The sequence below is a fragment of the Rhopalosiphum padi genome, chromosome 1, assembly GCF_020882245.1.
Source record: "Rhopalosiphum padi isolate XX-2018 chromosome 1, ASM2088224v1, whole genome shotgun sequence".
Lineage (NCBI taxonomy): Eukaryota > Metazoa > Arthropoda > Insecta > Hemiptera > Aphididae > Rhopalosiphum > Rhopalosiphum padi.
The window spans coordinates 74,165,038-74,189,509 of NC_083597.1; the positions used below are offsets into that span (position 1 = coordinate 74,165,038).

The 24,472-nt window shown below is 26.6% G+C and overlaps 4 protein-coding genes and 2 long non-coding RNA genes across 9 annotated transcripts; 4 read left to right on the forward strand and 2 right to left on the reverse strand.

The window, feature by feature from the left end:
- Positions 1–474: 474 nt before the first annotated feature.
- LOC132923976 (uncharacterized) lies at positions 475–3,553 on the reverse strand. The gene is made up of 4 exons (XR_009661282.1): positions 3,497–3,553; positions 3,392–3,426; positions 1,811–2,027; positions 475–1,060 (listed from the first exon to the last, which is right to left on the reverse strand). It is a non-coding gene; the product is annotated as an uncharacterized LOC132923976 (long non-coding RNA).
- A 254-nt stretch (positions 3,554–3,807) lies between these two features.
- LOC132923967 (uncharacterized) lies at positions 3,808–5,402 on the forward strand. Of its 3 annotated transcripts, none has more exons than XM_060987994.1 (3): positions 3,808–3,949; positions 4,152–4,318; positions 5,263–5,402. In XM_060987994.1, the coding sequence occupies exons 2-3, from the start codon at positions 4,154–4,156 to the stop codon at positions 5,299–5,301; spliced, it is 204 nt and encodes a 67-aa protein (XP_060843977.1). In that variant the 5' UTR covers positions 3,808–3,949; positions 4,152–4,153; the 3' UTR covers positions 5,302–5,402. The 3 variants fall into 3 exon arrangements, with proteins under 3 accessions (XP_060843977.1, XP_060843971.1, XP_060843987.1); XM_060987988.1 differs by having other exon boundaries at positions 3,928–4,069; XM_060988004.1 differs by having other exon boundaries at positions 3,928–4,069; positions 5,267–5,401.
- On the forward strand, positions 5,326–6,002 carry LOC132923951 (mitochondrial translation release factor in rescue). Its single transcript, XM_060987970.1, has one exon. The coding sequence runs from the start codon at positions 5,326–5,328 to the stop codon at positions 5,776–5,778; it is 453 nt and encodes a 150-aa protein (XP_060843953.1). The 3' UTR covers positions 5,779–6,002.
- A 744-nt stretch (positions 6,003–6,746) lies between these two features.
- LOC132923981 (uncharacterized) lies at positions 6,747–8,255 on the reverse strand. The gene is made up of 2 exons (XR_009661283.1): positions 7,981–8,255; positions 6,747–6,934 (listed from the first exon to the last, which is right to left on the reverse strand). It is a non-coding gene; the product is annotated as an uncharacterized LOC132923981 (long non-coding RNA).
- A 383-nt stretch (positions 8,256–8,638) lies between these two features.
- LOC132926888 (E3 SUMO-protein ligase ZBED1-like) lies at positions 8,639–11,958 on the forward strand. The gene is made up of 3 exons (XM_060991314.1): positions 8,639–8,660; positions 10,132–11,848; positions 11,946–11,958. Exons 1-3 carry the CDS (start codon positions 8,639–8,641, stop codon positions 11,956–11,958), a joined length of 1,752 nt encoding a protein of 583 aa, XP_060847297.1.
- A 606-nt stretch (positions 11,959–12,564) lies between these two features.
- On the forward strand, positions 12,565–20,748 carry LOC132922090 (protein lifeguard 1-like). Of its 2 annotated transcripts, XM_060985428.1 has the most exons (5): positions 12,565–13,398; positions 13,633–13,779; positions 17,170–17,248; positions 19,656–19,911; positions 19,986–20,748. In XM_060985428.1, the coding sequence occupies exons 3-5, from the start codon at positions 17,203–17,205 to the stop codon at positions 20,617–20,619; spliced, it is 936 nt and encodes a 311-aa protein (XP_060841411.1). In that variant the 5' UTR covers positions 12,565–13,398; positions 13,633–13,779; positions 17,170–17,202; the 3' UTR covers positions 20,620–20,748. The 2 variants fall into 2 exon arrangements, with proteins under 2 accessions (XP_060841411.1, XP_060841402.1); XM_060985419.1 differs by lacking the exon at positions 13,633–13,779 and having other exon boundaries at positions 12,781–13,398.
- The last annotated feature ends 3,724 nt before the right edge of the window (positions 20,749–24,472 follow it).

Genomic DNA, 24,472 nt, shown 5'->3' on the forward strand with positions numbered 1-24,472 from the left:
AATAATAACAATATTAATTAATTGAATTATTTAAGTTGATAGATTTCTTATATTAATATATTTTTATATTGTTCTGACATTGTTCTTCGTCCAAAAATCTTCTTGTATTTAACTTGTCAAAGTACCTATCATTCAATTAGTATTTAATTTACAAAATTATTGCTAATGCAAATTCAATTTTCTTTTACCAAATTTCCAATTCATTTGCTATACTGTTAAATGTAAGCATGTAATTAAATATTTATTGTATTACTTAGGTTAGGATAGATTATACAATTTTTTATTTGTCTATTTCTAATTTTTGTACAGGCATGTAATCCAATTTTATCTTTCATGTTCACTAAATTTTGAAAACAAAGCCATTTTATAAGACTGTTATTTTCATCAAACAAAATTGTCTTGTCCAATTTCCATATTGGCAATATGTTATATGTTTGAATGTTTCTACAAACTTTATCATATGTGCTACATCACTTGCATCAAACAAAATATGAACTATTTATTTTGTAAAATAATCACTTAAATATGGTTTTAAATCTGAAATAACGAATTACTAATAGATTTAGCTCCTAAATATTGTGCAGCTCAATCAAAATGTTATTGATTTTACTATTACACCTGTATCATAAATTTGAGTTAAATATGTATTCACCAAATTTGCTTTGTCTTCACTTGTAACACCATTTATTAAAAATATGAGATTGAACTTTCCAATTTAAATTTAAAGTGACCATATAAAAGTTAAAGTTTCTTAGCTGTAGGCATAGCATCATTTTTACCAGTTTCTATTCCAGAAACTACATAAATCAAGAGCTATTAGAATGGATGTATTTCTTAATATACATCTCGGAGGCCACAAATCAATTTGATTTTAATTTTCGTTTCTGTATTACACATGTTGATTAAGCTGCAACTACTTCTGAGGGCTGTCAACCCAATACATGTTTTGATGTTATCAAACAATTATGACTTTCAGTTGATTTGTAGTCTGTAGAATTGCATTTGTTTTGTATGTGAACTCTGAAGAGAACTAGGTGAAGTGTGTCAACATTTTTTGATACTGAAAAGAATGATGTTAGCGTCAGACTTAGTTTTTAAGTAATGATCTTACACTGTTTTTACATGCATATTTAGAGTTCAAGTATAAAAGAATATAGAAATTATACTAGATCAGTTGATAGAGTTTTTATTTACCATTATCTGAAGTTTAAACATTCAAGAAACATGGAAATAATTAATAAGCTTGCACATTAACCTGATGTTATATGTTAATTTATCCAAGTTACAGAAACATTTACTGTTGCCACAGTGTTCAAAGTCAAAATCACCCAATTTTGCCAAACTATAATGTCATAAACATGGTTCATAAAGTATTAAGTGCTAAAATTACCAACTACAATATAAGTTCAAAATATTATAGTTTGGAAATAGTAAGCTCCGCAGTAAACAATAAATTATTTTTGTTTATTAATTCCTTTATAAAATGTATCAAAAATTTATCAGTTTAAGTCAGTAAATCGTAATAAAAAGTGATCAAGTGTAAAATTCTAAATATATACATTTTAATTTGTAAATTCATATAACACCATAATGATTATATTTTTTCACTTGGTTACTTTTTGCATGTTGGCAATAATGTGATGTAATCATGTAGAAATTAACCAAGTGAAAAAACAACAAATTGTGAATTTTTACAACAAATTTAAAATTTAAAAATAAAATTAAAACAATTTATACTTAATCTCTTTTTGCATGACGACAACAATATTTTCATTTAATTCAGTTAAATAATGTACCTAAGTAAATTTACCTTAAGAATTGTCAAATTATTGTTAAAACATTTTTATTTCATCTTTTAAATGGTTATAGTTTTTAATTTTGTCTTTAGTCCTTGAGTAATGCTTAGTAGATAACTACTTTATTTTTAAATACTGTTAGTACACCTGTTGACTTCTGTATCAATATATCCCGTTCATTAGAATGGTTTAAGTCATCTTCTTCAACATTTTTCTAACAACTTTCTTTTTCTGTAATAGAAATCTCTGTTAATATCTTATAATGTAATAATAAGTACATTGTTGAAATATAGATATTTAGTCTGGAAATAAAATCAAAAAATATTAAGAAACTCAAGTATAAATTACAATTCCTAGTTGAACAATATTGCATTTTCAGATTTTTAATTACATATATATATATATATATAGAATTTATAATTACTTTATCAGAGTTATAGGTAATGGAACTTCCTTTTATTAGAAGATTCATCAGACCACAAGATAAAAATGTTCAAAACTTAATTTGTTTTGTTAAATACATTATAATATACAATATACATTTTATAATAAAATAAAATAATGTATTAACTAACACTTGTTGAACGAAAATCTCCATTGTCACATTAATTTCCTCAACTAAGTAATTGGTCTGTACTGTGTACTGATTCTACATTAGTTGGCATGTTAAAATAAACATAGTCAACTTGTTTAGCATCATTTTACATTAAGTACCTATGCATATAATCTGTTATTAAAAAATTCAAACTATTAATATAAATATATAACTGATCATTGATTTAGCAGATAACGATGTATTTATCCATATAAATATATTGGTCATAAAAATGACCAATATCACCTTAAGAAAATATCATACATAAATAAATTAAACATGTAATATGCATACATAAATATTAAAATATAATGTATAATAGATATTATATAAAAATGTGCAGTGGCGTATTTACGGGGGGGTCCAGGGGTACTGGACCCCCCCCCAAAAACCTCTCCAAAAAAAATAAAATTCTTACATATTTGCAGAACCCGTTTTATGTAGGCACGCACGGATATATTTTTTTCCCGTTAACAAAATATTATATAAAATATAGTTTAAAATTCGTTACGCAACATATGTTCCTTCAGCATGGTTTTAAATAATAAGTAGGTATAGAAATTATACATTTATAATAATAGTAATAATACAATTATATATTTTATTCAACTTCCTCCAAAAACTGCATAAGGACGTAACTATTACAAGATATCATAGTTTATAGTATATACTCGTAAACTATTATTCATATAGTATAGTTTATCATAGATTAATTATGTATAAACTGAGGACCCCCCCAGAAAAATTTGAAAATACGCCACTGAAGATGTGTAAATGTAAACTTGAACTTTTGGCCCTTTGACAATAGCTGTCTTACAAGTAACAACTTAGTTGAAGTTACAACCCTATACTATACAATGTTTATCATGGTTTACCTGTTTACCAAGTTGATATTTATTATTTATATCACAGAACACAGATCATAATATCATATAAATAGTTTTATATGATCTGTGTTTTTATTTCAAACTTAGAGATTATAGAATACAGATATACTCACGATGTAGAAAAGATCTTCTCTAAATCGTGGATAAACTATTAAAATTTTAAAAAAAAGATCCATATTTATATGATATAATTATTATTAATAGCCAAATATACCTACCATCCATAGAGTGCCATCATAACATTTGGAAAATCGGAATTATAGTTCATGATTATCAGTATCGCTAAATATTGAGTAATCAATTATTTTATGTCGTTTACTCCATGATGAATGTATTTTTTTCTCTCATGATGTTGATATTGACTATCTCTTAGCACAACCTATTGTATAATATATAAATATATTATTGTTATCTACGAAGTCACGATTAAGCACCAGTTCTCGCATATCACTATAAATATAAAATAAAAATATCCGTGGTCTGTACCCGGTTTATTCGGTGAAATTGTGTTTATTTTTTAGTTTCATGTTTTGAACTTTTGTACTTGAAATATTATGTAATGAATTACTAAAGTTATTTAATATTCACAAAATAATACACATTGGTTATGTTTAACGGCCATCAGTAATAAATTGTTTTAAAATTCGATGAAAAACAGTATCCTTGTACAGGTACGTTTACTGTTGAGGAGTTATACAATAACGCATACCTCAAGTGTTTTATTGAAAATTGTTGCTTAATGCTTACGTCCATTTGGTAATGTTAATAGAACATACCTATACATCAATATTGTATGTACCTAGTTATAATTCATTCATTTTTATAGATTTTTTTTTTATTATTTTAATTATTTATATTATTTTTTTTTTTTAGAAATGACTATTACCCATTTACAAGTAAAGCAATTGTACAAAGAGCTTTTGAAGTATGGCAGTAATTTAAAACTTACTGACAAAAATTATTATAAAATTCGAATCAAACAGGAATTTTTAGACAATAAACAGTTAGTTAAACCTGAAGAGATTAAATTTTTCTATGATGTAAGTTCAAAATATGTTTACAATTAAAAAAATCATCATTTTTTCATACCTACATTTTATTTTAATACCATTGTTTCACAGTAATGTTTAATATACATTTTTACATTCATGTACACTAAAATATTCATGTGTTCACAGAAAAAATTATATAAATAAGTACTCAATAATCATAAAAATTTCATAAATAATAAATATAATTATTTATTTCTTTATAAATCATAACCATTAACATTAAATATATTATTACAGTATTTCTTTAACTGAGGCACGAGGTAAAATTAATATTGTACTTATATACTATAGATGCTACTATAGTACTATTATACAGTATACATAATACGCTAATAAAAAAAAATTTTATTTTATTTATTCAAGGGAAGCATGATAACATTTTTCTATTTTTCGGAATGCATCAACCAACAATGTTTGGGAACCACTGTATTAATGTATTAATTAATGGTTCAATATTTGAATTGTTATTAATTGAAAAATATAAAACCAAAATTTAAATAAAAATTATTTTTGTAGTTCTTCAAAATTGTCTAGAAACACAACTGTTATATTTGCACTAGATAAAATACAGTTGAAATAGTAAAATTTTAGGTTTATTTCACTATTTTAACTGCAACATAACTACAAAAAATATTGATCGATGTGCTATAAAACTTTCATATTTACAACCTTTATGCCATGAAATAAATCTTGAGTTTGCTTAGTATATAAAAAAATTAAATATGTAAATACATACAAATCCATTCTCTTATTAAGTAAAACAAATTTGTTTCGCAAATGAAAAATATGATTATTCTTGACTAGTAATTACACATTGCTTAAGTATTTGCTATTTATAGATATAATTATATTATCATGTATATATTTTTAATAATACAGTAACTTAAATAAAACTGTTTTATTAACAATTTTTTAATATTTATTTATTTCAGAAAGGTCGAGAGTTATTAAAAAGAAAGTCAATAGTATAAAGTGTGTACGTTTCCATTATATCTATGTATTCATTATTGTGTAAGGCTCTACCTTTTAACACTATAAGTGTAAAAAATGCTAGAGGCATTAGTTTAACATTGTTCAATAAGAAACAAACTATAGATCACTCAAAAGTACCTATTATTAATGAAAATGAACTTGAAGAAATGTTTGTTAAGGGCAGTGGCCCTGGTGGATCAGCAGTCAATAAGAATGCTAATTGTGTTGTATTAAAACATAAACCAACTGGCATTGTAATTAAATGCCATGAATCAAGATGTGTTGAAGATAACAGAAAAATGGCTAGAGATAAACTAGCTACAAAATTAGATGTGTTACAAAATGGTAATGAATCAGTCGAAGCACAAAAAAAAGCCATCATGGAAAAAAAGAATGCACAAAAAGAATGGAAACGGAAAAAATTAGAAACATTAAAAAAAGATTGGATTGAAAGAGAAAGTAGTTTTAAACCTTAAATTATTATAAATTCATAACTATTAGTTTAGTATTTGAGCTGTAATTTGTTAAAAACTAAATTAACTGTAAATGTTATTTTAAAATTAGAAGTAATTATATTAAGCATTTATTAATTTTAATTTTTTGATTTATTTTAAATCAGTCTTAATTAGTAAAATGTAGTAAATATAATTGAATAAACAATGTATGTATAGTACAGAAGTGCTAGGTTATGAAAATATCATTGGAAGACTCTATTTTATAAACACATGTATAATTTTACCTAAATCTTACCATATATTTCCTATTTCTATTTAATTACTAAAATATATTTATTTGTTGTTTTGTATGTTATAAGCTTATAACATTTCAAATCAAAAAACAAAAATTAAATAATGCCAATTTATTTTTGAGAATTTTAAATATCATTCAGCCATATTTGACTCATTATACGCCTTATGTATATTATGTCTGTTAAAGGTATAAAAAATCTTCCAGATGTACATGATGAATGATGACACTAGTAAAACAAACATACATAATATTTTGATTAACGTTAATGGTAAAAAATGATCAGACACTATTTGACCAAGAACCAAAAACTACACTTTTTTCTGCTATCAATATACAAAAACGTTCATCTTTCTCAATTAATTTGTTATAAATAAAAATAGTATTTTGAGGATGTATATGAAAAATATTGGTTTTCTTTTATAATATGAGAACCATAAGGGCTAAGCTTTGTCATATCAAGCTCATAAGGAAAGCAGCCCCAAAGTGGCGCCCCTAATGTAACTATCTACTATAATTAATATGAATCAAGATTATTTTCCTAAGTTTAAAATATTATCACATCAAATATAATTCTAGAAACTTACAAACATAATAATATATTAATTTACATAATATCTACTCAGAATCATAGGTATACTTCAAATTGAAATTCCCAGTTTCTCTCAGTACTTTATTTCACAAATCGCTTATAAACTATTATATTTTAAATGTTTTATTTAATAATTTAAAGAACAAAATGTAGAATAAATGTCTCAATATCTGCAACATTTTTTCATTTATTTTTTACCTTAGGTTCTTAAACTCAAGAGTAAAGAGCAAGTCATTTTCATAAGTTCATTCATTCATTGTTCTGTGGACTCGGATCATACTGTCTGACTGCCACTGTAACAGTACCAATGTATGTTTATTATATTGTTATAGTATGTAATTAGGTACAAATTATGATTTATGAAATTGCTTTGATTTTGATAGGAATATCATGTGACTTCCTTTGAATAGGGAAAGATTAAGTCAATTTCTAGAACTGGTTCATATGTACCACGAAGAAATGGGTACTTAACTTATAAGAAATAAAGTGTAAGAAATTGTTTGAACTGCTTCAATAATAGAATCTTGTTTCATATTTTCAAAGTATTATTCATCCATACTAAAGGACAATATTCGAGATTAAAGCGTGTAAGTTAGCAATATAAATAGTTATTAATGATAAAGAATCATTAAAAGAACCACAAGTTAGTTTATTAAAGTCTATAGTTGCGCACACAGCTTACTTTATATCTTATTATTTTAGTATTTAAAGTTTGATAAGAACTCAATATTTGAATTAGAAATATGTAGTAGGTATGTAAAAAGTTGATAGATTTACTATTTGAATCGCTGATCAAAAGTCCGTTTTAAAATAAGTTGGACAAAAAGTCCGGATTCAGTTTTTATAGTCGGACAAAAAGTACAAAAATACAAAATATTTTATTTATTTTAAAAATTTAAAAATGTTTGTACTTTTATATTATTATTATATTTTCGTATAACTAACAAAAATATAACAGAAATCTACTATAGTTACTAGTTAGGCACTTATATATTATATAGAAATGACAAATTTATTTTTTTTTTTTAGTTTTAGTTTAGTTGACGCGTGTTTATAAATAATATTTGTTTGTTGAAATGTACTAAGTTACAAATAAATTTTGATATTGTTGTTCCTAAGATATCGTGTGATTGTATGTTAATATTTTTAAATACATATACTATAAATATGCTGTACTATAAAATATAAATGAAAATAAGAAAATAGAAAAAAAAATATAATACCTAGTATAACGTGTATTATAATATAAAATGTACTTATATTTTGTATTTTCAGACATTAAAAATGTGCTCGGACTTTTTGTTCAACTTTTTTTAAAACGGACCTTTTGACCGATTACCTTTCGATTTAGCCCCAAGTTTGAATATTATTGATTTCATTTTGTGAGCCAATCGCATTATTATGAGAATTAATTATTTTTATAAGTTTTAAGGTCATTCGAAAAAAGATAAATGTGTAAACTATCTTTTTATAACATTAGAAATATCATTAATAAATTTATTAAAAAGAAGGGTTGACAAATTATCGCCTTTTGGGACATCAAATGCCACTATGCCAAATAGCACATTGAAAAATTTAAAACAGTACAGACAGACTTCAAATGCTCAATTTGTATTACACGATTGTTAAGTAGAGAAAAAAGAACAAAATCAGGAATGTATAGAGAATTAGTCAGCCAGAGAACCCGAATAACTAGTTTTTTAAACAAGATTTTGTGTTCTACGTCGTAGAAAACATTAAATTAAATTTAAATGTTTTTCATGTTAAGGAATTAACTAGTTAGAAGAATAAATTAAAAATTTAAGTTACAATAGGTGTAAAAATAAATCTGCAATGATAAAAATAATTTCATCCAGACCAACATTGAAGTTGAAGTGAAGATTGTTAGTTTTAAAATATCTAATTCGCTAAATTCTAAGAAGGAAAAAGAAAATAAATGTTTATTTTCTTCAACGTTTGGTATAGCCGGTATAGGTAATCGATGCATTAGGAGCTAAATGGATTGGCTATGGCTTATGGGTAATTCTTAAAGAAAAACTGTGCAACAATATTTTTTTCAGTATCTAGTATCCAAAAAATATAAGTCCAAAGTAAAGAGATTAGGTATTGCGATTTTGCGATATTGTCTTTGTGTTTATAGACGTATTTCCAAAATGATTTCAGATTGTGTATTACAGATAATTTAATTACGTTATATTTTTTTAAATCAAATTTAGTCATTTTCTTAAATTTAGCTCGTAAACAGGAAAAAAAATATAATTTTACGATTACACATGACACGCAGTATTAAATTGAATTAATGTAATATATTATATATTTTTTTAATGTAAGTATTAAGTAACATGGTGTATTAATTATTTAGTATTTACCATATATTTTGTTCTTCATAATTTATTAATTTAATACCTAATGAAGGTGGTGGATATTAGTGATGGGAACAATCGAGTGAAAATAATCGAGTAACTCGATTATTTGAGTAAATCGAGTAACTCGATTGTTAGGAAAAATAATCGAATGATTTGCTCGGTCTCGATTCTCGGAACCAACTGAAAAAATTGAATGAAAAATTAGTAATTACTAATTTTGGTATAATGAAATAACTACAAATAGTAATATTATACTCGAGTATTTTTATTCTACTAATCTAGTAATCTCTTAACAGTTAACACAATTAACAGTATTTTCGTTCAGTTAAAGGAATACGAAAATAATAATCCAATTACGGACTACATTATCTCAAATCATATATAAATTTTAAATAATTATAAAAGTATAAAACTGAAATAGTTTCATAGAATGATAGAAAATACTATAAATACTTTTATCTGTTCAGGAAATCTTGCTCATTGTCATTGTGTTATAGTATTTTTTACTTATAAGTTATAAATATATACTGGGTGTATAATTATTTCATACATTCACGATTCACTACACTTATTAATAACTATTTAAACGATGGAATAATTTATATTGGGACTTATTTTATTACGCTCGCAGATATTTATTATTGTTATATTATATTATTTTATAATATGGATGCGGTGTTGCACAACCACAACGTAGTAGTACATGAAACATCATAATATTATTATTTTTATACTTTTATCGTAATAAATTCCGTATACGAATTAGTAGTTACTATTATTACTAAATAAGTAATTTACTGTACTAGTACAATATTTAAAAGCTAATATAATAATATATTTTTGCAAAAATTCGAGTTTTTTAAAATGCGACCAGGCAATAAGCAACGTTCGATAGTGTGGGAGCATTTTAAAAAAAATAGTGACAAAACAACAGTAACTTGCCAAGTCGAAAATTGTAAGAAGGAATTAAAGTTTTATGGAAATACAACCAATTTAAAAGGTAGATACTACAATATTATATTATATTATTTAGTTATACATACTTTACTAATTCGTAATTTATACTATATATTTACCTATATTATATTATTATATTTTTTAACAAACTATTATTTTTTTAAAAGAGCACTTAAAACGAAAACATCCCACGCTTATTGCTATTACTGTGTCAACAACAGACGATCCAGATTCTGATCTACAAAATATCGTGACCATTGACAATTTTTCAAATGTTCAATCTCCTTCGACAAGTACACATAATATTATACAAAACCAATCTTTAACTCTTCCTCCAGCTAAACGCTCGCGCCAACTAAAATTATTCGGTTCAACTAAACATACTGAACTTACTATTACGGAAAAGAATAATATTGATAAGTCTTTAGTTAAAATGATCACGGCTGACTATCAGCCCTTATCAATAGTTGAAAATGTTGGATTTTTAGAGTACACAAAAAAATTACAACCGCTTTACACTCCTCCAAGTAGGAAATTATTAACTACAAAGTTGCTGCCTGATCAGTATAACATAATTGTTTCTAAACTCAAATCTATGTTAAACAACGTAAATGATGTGTCTATAACAACAGATATGTGGACATCTGATTCCACAAAGTCTTATATTACTGTTACTTGCCATTTTATTTACAACGATAATTTATACTCGCCAGTTATTGCTACCAGAGAAGTATGCGAAAGTCATACCGGCGAAAATATTGCTTCCGCACTATCATATATTTTTAATGAATGGAATATAACTGATAAAATAGTTACAATAGTGTCTGACAGTGGAGCAAATATAAAAAATGCTATTAATGAACATCTGAAAAAATATCACCACCCATGTGTAGCTCATACTTTAAACTTAAGTGTTAATGATGCCATAAATAAAAACACAGAACTTCTCCAGGTATTAAAAACATGTCGAGCTATAGTGGGTCACTTTAAACACAGTAGTTCTGCAACTGAGAAATTACGTGAATTTCAAAAACAGATGGGCCTCCCTGAGTTGAAAGTTAAACAGGATGTGAGCACTAGGTGGAATTCATGTTTAATTATGGTTGAAAGGCTCATTGAAATAAAAAATCCAATATCTGCTGCAATGTCGTCTCTCCGACGAGCACCAAATTGTTTGACTGCGACAGAATGGGATTTAATAGCAGATTGTGCTCCAATTTTAAAACCATTTGAACATATGACGTCAGAGTTGTCCGGAGAAAAATATCCAACATTGTCCTTGGTAATACCACTAATAAGAGGTCTTCAATACACAGTCAAAAATATAAAACCAGATACTCATGCAGGTATATTGCTACAAAATACATTACTAGATGTAGTAGCGAGGCGTTTAGGATGTCTAGAAAAAAATAGTATAGTAGCAAAATCAACTTTCTTAGATCCGAGACTTAAAAAAACTGCATTTGGATTGGCTGATAATGCAGACAACACTCAAAAATGGATAATTGAAGAACTTACTTCGAATATATACAGTAATAACGACGATGAAAACATTGGAAACAATATAAGTGAAACACCAGCATCCCCAATTGTAACCCGCGAATCCTTAAATTCTTTGTGGGAACATTTCGATAGTAAATTATCTCAAGTAAGAAGTGTTAGTCGCCCTGATATTAGTGCAACATTAATGGTTCGTCAATATCTAGAGTTACCTCATTTGCAACGTGGAAAAAATTGCTTAGATTTTTGGAAACAACATAAACATACTTTTCCTGAGTTATACAAACTGCAACTAAAATATTTATGTATTCCTGCAACTTCAGTTCCCAGCGAGAGAGTATTTTCCAAAGCTGGATTGTTAACCAATACTCGAAGAAATAGACTGTCACCAAAAAATTTAGACTATATAATATTTTTAAATAGTAACTTAGATATGTTTTAAAATACTCAATCAGTTTTAATTATTATTTTTATTTTTAAGTTTTGAACAGTAGTTGTTTGTTATAAGCCTAACACAATGAAATATAAATCGTCAATTGTTTTATTTTAAAAAGTATTTTGTTTTTATTTTATAATTTATAATAATAAATGTAAAGTGTTATTTCAATTAAAAATATTACTACGAATTTTTATTAATAAGTTGGTTGTTAATTGATTATTAATTATTATGTATTAGTTCATAATAATATCTTGATTATTTTAATCGAGTGAACATATCAAGGAATATATCAGTTATGAATTTATGATGGTTATATGTAATACATTTCAATTTTCATTCTATATAATATTTCGATTATTTTAATCGAGTGAATAACTCGATTATGACGACATCTCGATTACTAATTTCTCGATTATCGTAATTATTCGATTATTCCCATCACTAGTGGATATAATATTATAATGTCATAATACTTCAATCAATGGGCTATATGACTGCTGGTCACACTGTGCACTAGACGATACCTATCGTACGATCCGTAACTGCAGCACTGATAGCAATCCTGTAACAAAAACAACAGCTGTTGTCACAGACTTCTATTTTGTAAATTATGTAGAATTCTGTGGCCGTTGCAAATTGCTCCTTCTGATGGTGTATGTTTTATTGCCATGCCCTTTTGTCATTTAGGCTATTACAATTAGCAAGGCGTACCTATTGCATAATACTAAAATTATCGTTTTTGTCACCACTACAGGCGCCAAGCGCTACTCTCTAGTCTCTACGTTTCTACCTACTGCCTTTTCACTTTTCGTTTTCACCGTTTTCAGAATTCGGTTGAGTCAATCTTAAACGAGTTGCCACTAGGCAGTAGGCGGCAGGCGCTTGTAGCTGAATAGTGAATGGTGTATAGTTATTCGCTATTCAGATTTCACGTTCAGTTGACGCCGTTGACGGTTGCTATAGTTCGTTACTTATAATTGACTATCGAAGTCAGGAAGTGATTGTTGTCACTTAGCGCTTATCAGTCATCGTGGGAGATAACGCGTTGTATTTCATCGTACCGTAAAATAGATAAGTACCTATATACCGTTGTAGTCGTACCATAATATTCTAGATCATTCTATGGGTGTTTGTCGTATGAGTATTTCACGAATTGACATCACCAACAGTCGAATCGATCAACAATAATAATCCATTATTATTTATTCCCACGATTGCCAAGACTTGCGCACAGACGCACTGTCGCGTTGATCCCGTCGTCCATCCATTGCGCACTTGGCACTTGCGCGCCATCGTTATCTCATTGCGCGGAGGCAAGCAGTTGTATTACACCACTCGTCGTTTCGTCACTACGAATCATCGTCAAAAGCCGTTGTTTGCCCTAACACATACATTGTAAACACAGTTTGTTGTGTTGAAATATTACTCATTTCAAACCGGACGTCCAGTTACATAACCGTGGTTTGTAGCTTGTACGGATTCACGTCACCAGTGGGTAAGCGATTTTTCTCGTCTCTTATTTTACTTAAAATATCTTATCGTAGGTAAATTGTAATATTGTATTATTATTATTTTTTGTATTTATTACGGTTACCGTCATGTTTTGCGTGTCCCTGTTAGTATAATACTATAATAGTATATCGCCCATGTACACAAAACACTTGTCTCACACCCGCGACTCGTCCGTTTACACTCCTATACATGGCATTAAATGCAGTCTTTTTTAAAGGATACCACGATTGCTGTGCGCTGATAAGTGTCTTCCTGTGTGATGACGCAGTAACGCACTGCAATGTTGTTTGCCTCGTGTGAATTAGTCAATACTCAATAGTGCAACAGTCATCTGAACAAATACAAATACCTTTCGAAGTTCAAGGTTGCTGCTTATTTTCTTTTTTACGTCTTATTACGCAAACTTATTTTTACGGATACCATAACTAGTTTTCTAAAGTTATCACCGTTGCTAGTAATTTATTCGTTTTTTCTACTATAAAATTCAGAAATTAGCTGAACAAAATTAGCCCATTGGTTCATTTTTATGCTGTTATGCATTTCATTTGACCAAATATGAAAACCGATACATGCATTTTATTAGCATTTAATGACTCATAAAACTGTTTGTTTTTTTTTTATCTTGAAATAATCCAATGAATCATCGTCGAATATCTACCAGTACCATAGTATGAAGTGTTTTTTAGTGTGCTTGTGTACAATATAATGATCTTGAATAACCAATTATAATTTTAAATGATTTTAATTAATAATTTTATAATAAAATTAATTCAACTAATAGTTTTATAATTAAACAAATTAATTGTTTTTTAGTATCAATTACCTACCTAAATTTAAGAATTTTAATTTGTTCATGTTTTAATTTAAAAACCATTGTTTTATTGTCTTTTAATTTTGGAGGAGGGTTAGGCTGGAAGATTCAAAGTTTTAAAGTTTTTTTTCTCAATAATAAGCAGAAGTGTGCGCACTGTTCGCAGGGTATGCAGCTGATAAAATTTGCCTCCCCTTTTTCGTTTTTCCAAAATCAATTTTAAAAAACAAGTCCATACTCCATATTGCTAGTGTATTACCATTTTTCAACTATTAACCCGTCTAAATTATGAACTGAGACATTATTCATGTGCCCTAAAGCATCTGGCCATAGGGTATGCAAGCGCATACTCTGCATACCCCATGCGCACACCTATGATAATAAGTAACCCCTAATCTGTCTTATGATATAAAAGAAATATAAGTATTAATGGTCTCTCAAAAATGGTTGTCTCTTGAATTTTTATAATTCCTATAGACTTGTGTAACATTTTAGAAAAAAGATAAAATCTTTAATAATAAGACATACATTAATATTGTATTATATATGGTAGACCATTTGAGATACTTATTTTGTTTTAATATTTATTTATCTTCTATAGAGAATAAACTATACATAGCATACTGAAATGGTTTCAATTATAATAATTCATAACATAATTTTTGAAAATCAAAGTATCTAATTACTAGTATTTTAATAGTAGTTATTTTTATTTTTTTTCAAGAGAGAAAATAAGTTAACAATTACATTAAGTTTTTGTTACAATGTTTACAAATGTTCATTTTTATCCCAATTATTTGCATACTATGTTTTTGTGTTTATCCCACAGCTAAAGAAATATTTCTTTAGTAAAAGTCTATTCTGATAGCTATTGCCATTTATATTTTGATTATTTTATAATGTAACTAAATTTAGTAATAATCTTAATATTAAATTAATTATAATGTTCATTATTATGCAATAGTAAATTTTATTTTTAAATATATATATTAATTGTTAAACTTATAGAGGTAGAATTTTTGATAAGGAGGGGAAAAAACAAAATCTTTATCAATTTCACCTTTAAATAAATAAATACAATTATATTAATATAATATTGAATTGTGGCATAGCACTAGTTAATAAAGTTAATAATAATTTATTTTCCTTTGAAAAGCTGCGCTCTGCAGAAGCCGATGATATTGGTATAGTACACAATAATTTATATGGAACATAATAATGTGGAAAATCCCCAACTAATAATCCATAACTTGACAATAACTCTAGTATTTGTAAACAGGATAATTTTTTTTTTGTTATCTTTGTCTGAACTATCTTCAGAACTTATTTCAATATCACTATAAGATTTATTATTATTAATTGGAATTTATGACCGATTAATAGCTCATTTAAGCTTTTTTTAAATGTTAGATACTCTGTTCTTAATGTAGCTTCATCAATGTTAATAATCCATTACTTTAGATTATTATATGGATGGTTTGTTAATATATTATAATCATCTGTTGACATTAAGCATTCTGGAGATAATAAACTTAAGTCTTTTAAAATATCTCTAGAATCGTTAAACCTTACTTCTATTGATATTATTATAGCATCTAAGACTTTATAATACACATCTCTTCGAAAAATATCATTTGGTGATGAAGAAACTTCATCTTTGGCATTTTCACCAGGCATAATTCTTTTCTTCCTTGTTTGTATCTGTTTAAATTTGTTTCCTTTACATTATATGTTTTAAGTAAATGATTTTGTATCATTAATTATTTTAATACAGGTTTCCTCACATCTTAAATCTTACAAACGAGTCTTAGCAATATTAACTAATGTCATGGCCTGTACGAAGTCCATAGATTCAGATTGCAGACAGTGAGAAACTTCTGTAGTAATTTAAAAACTTTTCTTATAAAATTCATAACTGAAATAAATTGAAATTATGTAATAATTTGAATTAAAGACTTTGCTGTTGATTCAACATCATGATCTGAATCCTATGAAGTACTTAAATCGTTCTGTCTTCTGTCTTTGCAGCATATTTGTCTTGTATCACTATTAATACCCTATCATGTGAATAATACATAAGTTATATTTATATGATATATATCTAGTGACAACCTACACTCATCCCTCCCATAGTTGTTTCTTTCGAAAAAATACCTCATATCTGGTTGAAAAAAGTAAGAAAATTACAAAATACATGTCCAAATACAAAAAAAATCTAATAGGACACTTGAGAGTAATGCAAATCACTGAAACTGCCATTTCACCTGTAGTATATTATATTATAATTTATAAGTGTATGCAAAATAGAAAATGATTTGAAAGACTAGGTAACAAACAAATGTTTGGTACTTAATTAACAAATATTGAGGATACTTTAACTAAAATATTATTTATAATCCTACTATATACAAAACCTACTCTTTCAGAGGGATTAAACATGTTACCCATAAATTAGTTCTTTTTTAAATATCATCTAATTTCATTATTTGATTACTTACACATATTTGTATTTCAAAACATATATTTTAAACTTTTAAAGTATTATTAAGAAGACATTATACCCGCATGTGTTCTTTCTGTCTTACTAACATACATTAGAGCAGATGTTAGTTTTAATATTATAGTAAATTCACTGAATATCAAACTTTAAGGTAAAAATATTATTTAAAAAAAATGTCATGATTTTATTGATATTATCATTTTAAAGTGAGTTATAGCCTTATAGCTATGTTAAATCTGCTGAATGAAAATTATCCGTATTATATGTATGTGAGACAGAGACAACACATAATATATCGTCCTCTTAAGTGTTACACTAACATAAAAATTCTTAAAATTATAATGGTATTAATATTCATTTTTTTACTAATGTTTCTATGATGATTGAGACTATCATACTGTTAGAAGATTTTGTTTTAAATATTGATTTTTCATATTTTTCAGATTTATTGAGCCAGTGTATAAACAACATTTGCAATGAGTACGTGGCAACAGACGCAGACTCCATACGGATCAGGAGCCGGTATTTTTATATTAATTTTAGTACATTTTCTTTTAGTATTAATTTTCAACATAATCTTAAATTGTAAATATAGAAATATTACAGTTAGAGTTGAATAAGACATCATGTTTTTACATTCTTTAAGTTACGACCACTACAGTGAATTCTGCTTAATGTGGGCACGTCGGGACTAGCCCTGTTTGCCCACATTAAGCAGTTGCCCATAAAAACCAAAATTTGTTATATTAATTATTAGTATTGGAACCAGACCATTTTGCCCATTTTTCCCATATTAACTGTTGCCCACATTAGGCGTAATCCATTGTACATATTTATTGTCAGTTTTTTTTATTAATTTACATAGTTTTAATTATGCTATCTCAAATTTGGAGTGCTTTTTCTACAAGTTGGTAGATAAATTTTTTGCGGGCATAAAATTTCAGAGAAAAATATTATAGTAAAAATAATAAAAGTAAGTTAATAATATAACTTGTAATAATCTCATAAAAAAATAAGATAATATTCATATCAAAATAAGGAATTTCATATTTTTATCCGAAAACAATAGTTAATAAAAAGCACAATCAGTGGTGCCAATCTTATGGTACAGCTGTAAAAAATGTCAGGTAATATTTTAAGTAGGTGCGTGGGTGGGTTAAATTGTGGTCTAGACATCTAAAATTGTTAAAAACCAAGCTTTGAACTACAACATAACAAGAGAGATAAGAAAATTTGATTATAATTAGTTGTTAAAAAAAAGTAATGAACCTCCAATGGGTTAGGGTGGGTGTTAAGTATACAAGTATATAGAAATTTATCATAATTCGTAAGTATTTCTGATGACTTCGGCACCACTGAGCACTATAATATGACAGATAGCAAAGAAGTGGTTGTGGTATTGACATTAAGTATAACTGCGTAATTTTTTATCATATATTTATCCTAATAATACATTCATTGAAATTCTGATTTTGGGATTTTTAAGTATACTTCAAGACCAAACCATATATATTATATTCAAATACTTAGATTTTTTTATACCATTTAAAAGGAGTTTCACGTGACTACAAATTTTTTTTCAAATGTTAACCACCCTTTTTTAATGGTTATGCATATAATATTATGTTATATATAATATATAATTAGTGTACCTAGTACTTGTTATATTTTACTGTAAAACAAATTTTAACAATTTTTACAAGCATAAAATGGTAATATATTAATATTACTATAACTTTCAAATGTTACTCTAATCCTATTAATAATTATCATGGAATATCAACCTTTAGTATAATTAGTATATAACTCAGAATCTACCCATTAAAATTATATTTGTAAATATTTATAAAAAAAAACTAACTTCTAATAGTAATAGTTATAGTTGAGTAAAAAAGGCCATTCTCATTTGAAAAATGTAAGTTTGTATCACTACAAAAGTAGTAATTAAAGTATTACATTTTATTGAAATCACTTTATGACTAATATATTTGAACCCATTGACTTTATATGTCAATAATGCAAGAGAATCAAAAATTAAAAAGCATATTATGTATGTAATAATAAAAAGATATTTAGGTGAAATATAGAAATTAGACTATGTATTTATAAATATGCATTATTATTGATTTATTTATTAAATATTTCTTAAAATTAATTTAATAGTATGATTTTTCAATCGGAGGCAAATCAATAAAAATATTAAAAAATTTACCCAATAAATCAATCGTAATTTAATTGATCCCTATTATCCTGTGTTGTAAGATCAATAGATAATTATTGACCTTGACCAACCTAATTAGTTTTATAGGCAAATGAATAATTGATTCAATAAACCGTGAATGCAATTTGCGGCAACTACTCTGTTTAAAATTATGATCTCAACTGTTAAGTATACTTAAATATTACAAAAATCTGAATTTGAACTAATTTATTGTAAAGAAAAAATAGGGGTGTACATGGTAGGTCATCACATGTATGTACATAATATCAATTATGTTGTAAGTTGTTTAATGTTTTGTTACTATTAATCCTGTGATCACTTTCTGTAGTTGAATAAATTATTACTTTAGTGTACAACCCAGAAGTTACTAAATTTTAGTTGAGAGATACCAAAAACTTATTATAATATTAAGATTAATTAAATGTTGTAGTCTTGCTTAATGTTAATAATTAATTTTTAAGTCTTGATATAAAATAGGTTGTACATTACTAGGACAAGTAAACTTTCAAGAATATGCTGTCTGCTGTCTATATATTATTATTAATCCTTTAATACATAAAGGTTGCTGTTCTAGTGTTCTAATAATTAATTCAATTATTTACTACATTTTAGATGGTTTTATTATAAACAAAATTCAAGATACATTTTAGATTCTAAGCACTCCTATAAACAGTATAATATTGATTTTACAATTATGTTTTTTTTTAGCTCCACCTCCACCAGGATTTTATCCACAAGGTGCCCCATATCCAAAAGCTGATGGTGGCTATCCTGCTGCTGGTGGATATCCTGCTGCTGGTGGATACCCTGCTGCTGGGGGTTATCCTTCTGGTGGTGGATACCCTCCTCCATATGCACAACAAAATATGCCTTACTATGGAGCAGGAGCACCAGAAAATAACAGTTTTAACGCACCTGAAAACTTTGGCTTCAGTGATAAAACTATACGTAAAAACTTCATATGGTAAATATAAATTATTAATACATTTATTATGGTAGGTGTATGATATTAATATATTTTATTTTTTATTCTTTCAGTAAAGTTTATAGTATTCTGATGTGTCAGTTACTTGTCACATTATTTTTTGTGGCTATGGCAACTTTTCATACGGACACTAAAAATTATATTAAAGCACATCCGGGGCTCAGTATCATCGCAATTATCATTACTTTTGGTACTTTAATTGCACTCGCTTGCTGTGAAAATTTACGTCGCAAAAGTCCTACCAACTTTATTCTATTGTTTGTATTCACCTTAGCTGAATCATTTTTATTAGCTGTATCTGTGTCACGTTACTATCCAGATCAAGTGATGTTGGCTCTTGGCTTAACTACATTGATATGTTTTGCTCTTACAATATTTGCTTTTCAGACTAAAATAGATTTTACAGTAATGGGTGGCTTTTTAACAGTAGCTGTTATAATTTTACTTGTTGCATCTATTGTTGCTATATTTTTCCCTGGTAAATTGATGACACTCATAATTGCATCTGCGGGGGCTATCATATTTTCCTTATATCTTATTTATGACACCCAAATGATGGTTGGTGGTGATCATAAGTATTCAATCTCTCCAGAAGAGTATATATTTGCAGCATTAACCATCTATGTAGATATTATAAACATTTTTATGTATATATTAGCCATTATTGGAGCTTCAGGTGATGATTAAAAATTGTATGTCTAACGATTATTTATAAAAATAATAAAACTGTTGATTGTTTATTTAAAATTAAGTGATGTAGATTATTATTCCTTTTAGCTTTAATTTTTCTGATTAAATATAGTTATTCTGTTATTATGTGTTGAGTGAGTCAGTTTTAATAATATTTACTCATTTATTCTCACTAAATATTTATGTATTTATAATACATTAATATGAAAAAAAAAATATTTAAAAACACTTGTTTAATAATATATTATTAAATACTTGTGTTAAGCAAATATATTTCATACTTATTAGTTATAAGTTCATAACTAATATACTTCTTAAATTATTATATATATTTTTTTTTATAAACCAGAATTGTATAACTGACATTTAGTATTTTTGACAATTTTAGTTACAATTTATTTAAAAAAATTGAATTTGGAATATAAAAGTTTAAAGTAACATTTAAAGAATTTTTAAAATAAATAACAACATACTATTATTTTTCAATTGAACACGAGAACATTTTTATTCATGTATAATCAACAAAACATAGTAATAATAACTTGAAATTCTTATTTGTTAAATTGAATTGTTCAATGAGAAATTTATAAGTGATATAATTCTGAACAATTAAATTAATTATATTTTTGTTTTTATCAATAACAATTAATTTTTCAAAGTATGTATAATTGTATATGAGTTAATTTAGTAATGAAAAATATTGTGTTATTGAGTAATTTTATTCAGAACAATTCATTTTATTCAATAAATAAGCATTCCTAACGCATATTTGTGATTTAAACTTTGTAGTATTTTACAATTATAAGTGTAATTGTATAAACAAATTTTAATTATTTTTGTACACATTGTTATTCTTTTTTGCTATCTTATATATAACCATCGGTGTTAATATATATTTTTAACCTATTTAAATTTACCTTTATAATTTAATGTATTTGTGGCATTTAATTTATTGGATATTTTGCATGTACAATATACAAATAAGTATATAACTATGATTTAAGATAATTGGTAATATACATTAACTATAAAGATGTATTTATTTCTTGTGTTATGTATTAAATGTCTTGGAATATTAAAAGGTAACAATGATATTTTGTGTTTAATATTTTACATTATAATTCTACCAGACCATTTGAAAAATAATTTTTCATCATATATTCATGTAAATTCTAATATTTATCGTCGTAATAGAAATGTTAATTATTTTATTAAATTGTGTTGTAAAATTCCAGTTTAGAATGTTGATAAAATTTAAAATACATTTATTTTAAGAATTATCCAATCAGGATTATATTATATCAAATTTAAGTTGATGCCAAATTAGGTAGGTAAATATTGGTAAAATAAGAATATCTTATTACATTTAAACCAGAATGGACTAACCTAGAAGGAACCAAAAACCTATACATGATAACCTATAGCCCTATAATAGGTTTCAGGTACCTACATTTTTACCATGGATTCTTGGGATCCGGCCCTACGCTTAAGATAAATACACCTGTGACATGTAGTATAGTAAATTTTTATTTCTATATTTTAATAATTCCTTTATTATTTTAGATTTTGAGCGGAATGTATTTTTTTAAACTTTTGAAGTGGTTTCTAGAAGCTGATTAGTTCTAGTTAGTAGTTTGGGAAAGTCAAGTAAAAATGTTCACGAACTTTTTTTAAGAATTGAGAAAAAATAACTAAAGAAATACCTACCTACTGGAATTTTTACACTAACCAGTTCTTGAAAAAACATAGAATTCATAGAAACTTGAAATTTTAACACGAAGTTTTTATAATTTATATTATCATTTTCTTTACATGATATAAATTTTTTGAAATGTTCGACATTTTAGTTTTTTCATGTCATTTCATTTTTGTTTAAATTTAATACAAGATTTAACATAAGTTATTTTAATTGCATTTAAAGTTAGAATTTTCAAACTATTTTGAAATTAGAAATTCGTTAAAAATTAAATCTAAGAATTAAAAATTTAATACAACTAATATAAGACTACATAAAATAGTTCTGACACGATACGCAACGGTCGCCTGTACGAAGTATAGGCACTGCAGCGAACGGTCTACGCCTTATCAACCGCCACCATGGGCAATGACCGACACGACACCATCGACTCCCCCGCCGAAAAGGCACTGGCTGGGACGGGAAGACAAGTCGGTCCGGACGAGTACCGGTCGGCGGCCGTCTCGCTCTCTTGCGTGAACCGTCTTACCGACAACGTCTCCTGGTCGTAAGACCACGTAAAGCATAATAGTGTATTCTCTTTTATGTCGTCATTTCGTCAACACCTGACATATAGTAATATTTGACAACTAGTTATTGTGTACTCTTGTTTATCATCAATAAAAATACATCGTACAAATAATGAAATTCGTGTTCTTTTATCTCAGAGCTTGCGCTAAAGAAATATTAGAGCTGCACACTGTGTTTTTCAGAAGTGAAAAAATTTGATGCTCGCTTCGCTCGCGTATAATACATACCTAACACATACTATATGATATCATAAATTCATAAATATTAAATATTGTCAGTTTAAAGTTTAAATAACAAAATTCCTTAAATTATATTTTGATTAACAACAATTAATATTAATCTAATTTTTAAATGTTTTTTCTTTTTTATGACAACCTATTCATTAGAACTGCACATTAGCGCAAGCTCTGTTTTATCCAGACCGACTCACCAAGCACCTACCGCCGTAGTCGTGTCAAAATGGACAAACCAAAAGTTGTTATATATGTGTAAGCTATAAACATAATTATAGAGGTGCATGAGAATATCCCGGATATAAAAAAAAATATGAAATATATTGTAGTTTTACTAGTAGAAGGATTGGAATGAATACAACATAAAATTAATAATTATAAAAACGTACAAGAATAAGTAGTGTTATGTCTTATGAACAGTGAACACTATTGTACAGATTAGTACACTGAAAAAAGAAACAGTGTAATGTCTTGACCCTTGACCATCGACATACCTATTACCTACACATTACAATAAAAGACAGGTAACATGTCCACTTTTTTTTTAAATAAATAATGTGAAAAAAAATGTTATTTACTTATCCGCTCACTTACTATCGAGATTAATTTTACCTATCACATACACATCCATTAAAGTGACTCATTTGACTTAACATTTACAACACTGTACAGCAAAGTATTAAGCAATACCATGAAACCTACAGGTATTTGCCCGCCTTTGTGAATTTAATTTTAAAGATTTTAATTAAATTCTTAAATCATCAATTATTCAATTAAGACATAATATCTAAATACATTGAGTGATTATTTTATAGGACAACGCTTACTATTTCAAAATGTATTAAGGTTTCTGAAAAAAAAAATGTTGTTTTATATTTTTTTTTTTTAATAACTACATTATTAGTTTAAAAAAAAATTTCCTATATATAAAATATTGTATAAAAAAATACCAGTTTTATGATAATTTAAAAAAAAATTAGGGTTTGTATATACCTAAGAGTTTTAAAGAATTATTAATTACGGCCTAACAATTTTGAATATAACACGGCACTTAGTGTATGCAATATTGATACATAAAATCGGTTATTACTGTTATTAGTACCTAATAAACTAATAACTTATTACCTACCTACTTTATTAGTTTATTACAATATAATAATATATTAGTTGAATCACCCAGCTTCACCTGTGAAAATGAATGCTTATCTTTATATTAGTTTACCGCCAGCCTTCGTTTATATTTCTATTAAGGTTATAATACTTCCTTACAGACAATATTTTTTGTTTTTTGGTTAGGTGCATATATATATATATATATATATATATATATATATTTATATATAGATATAGA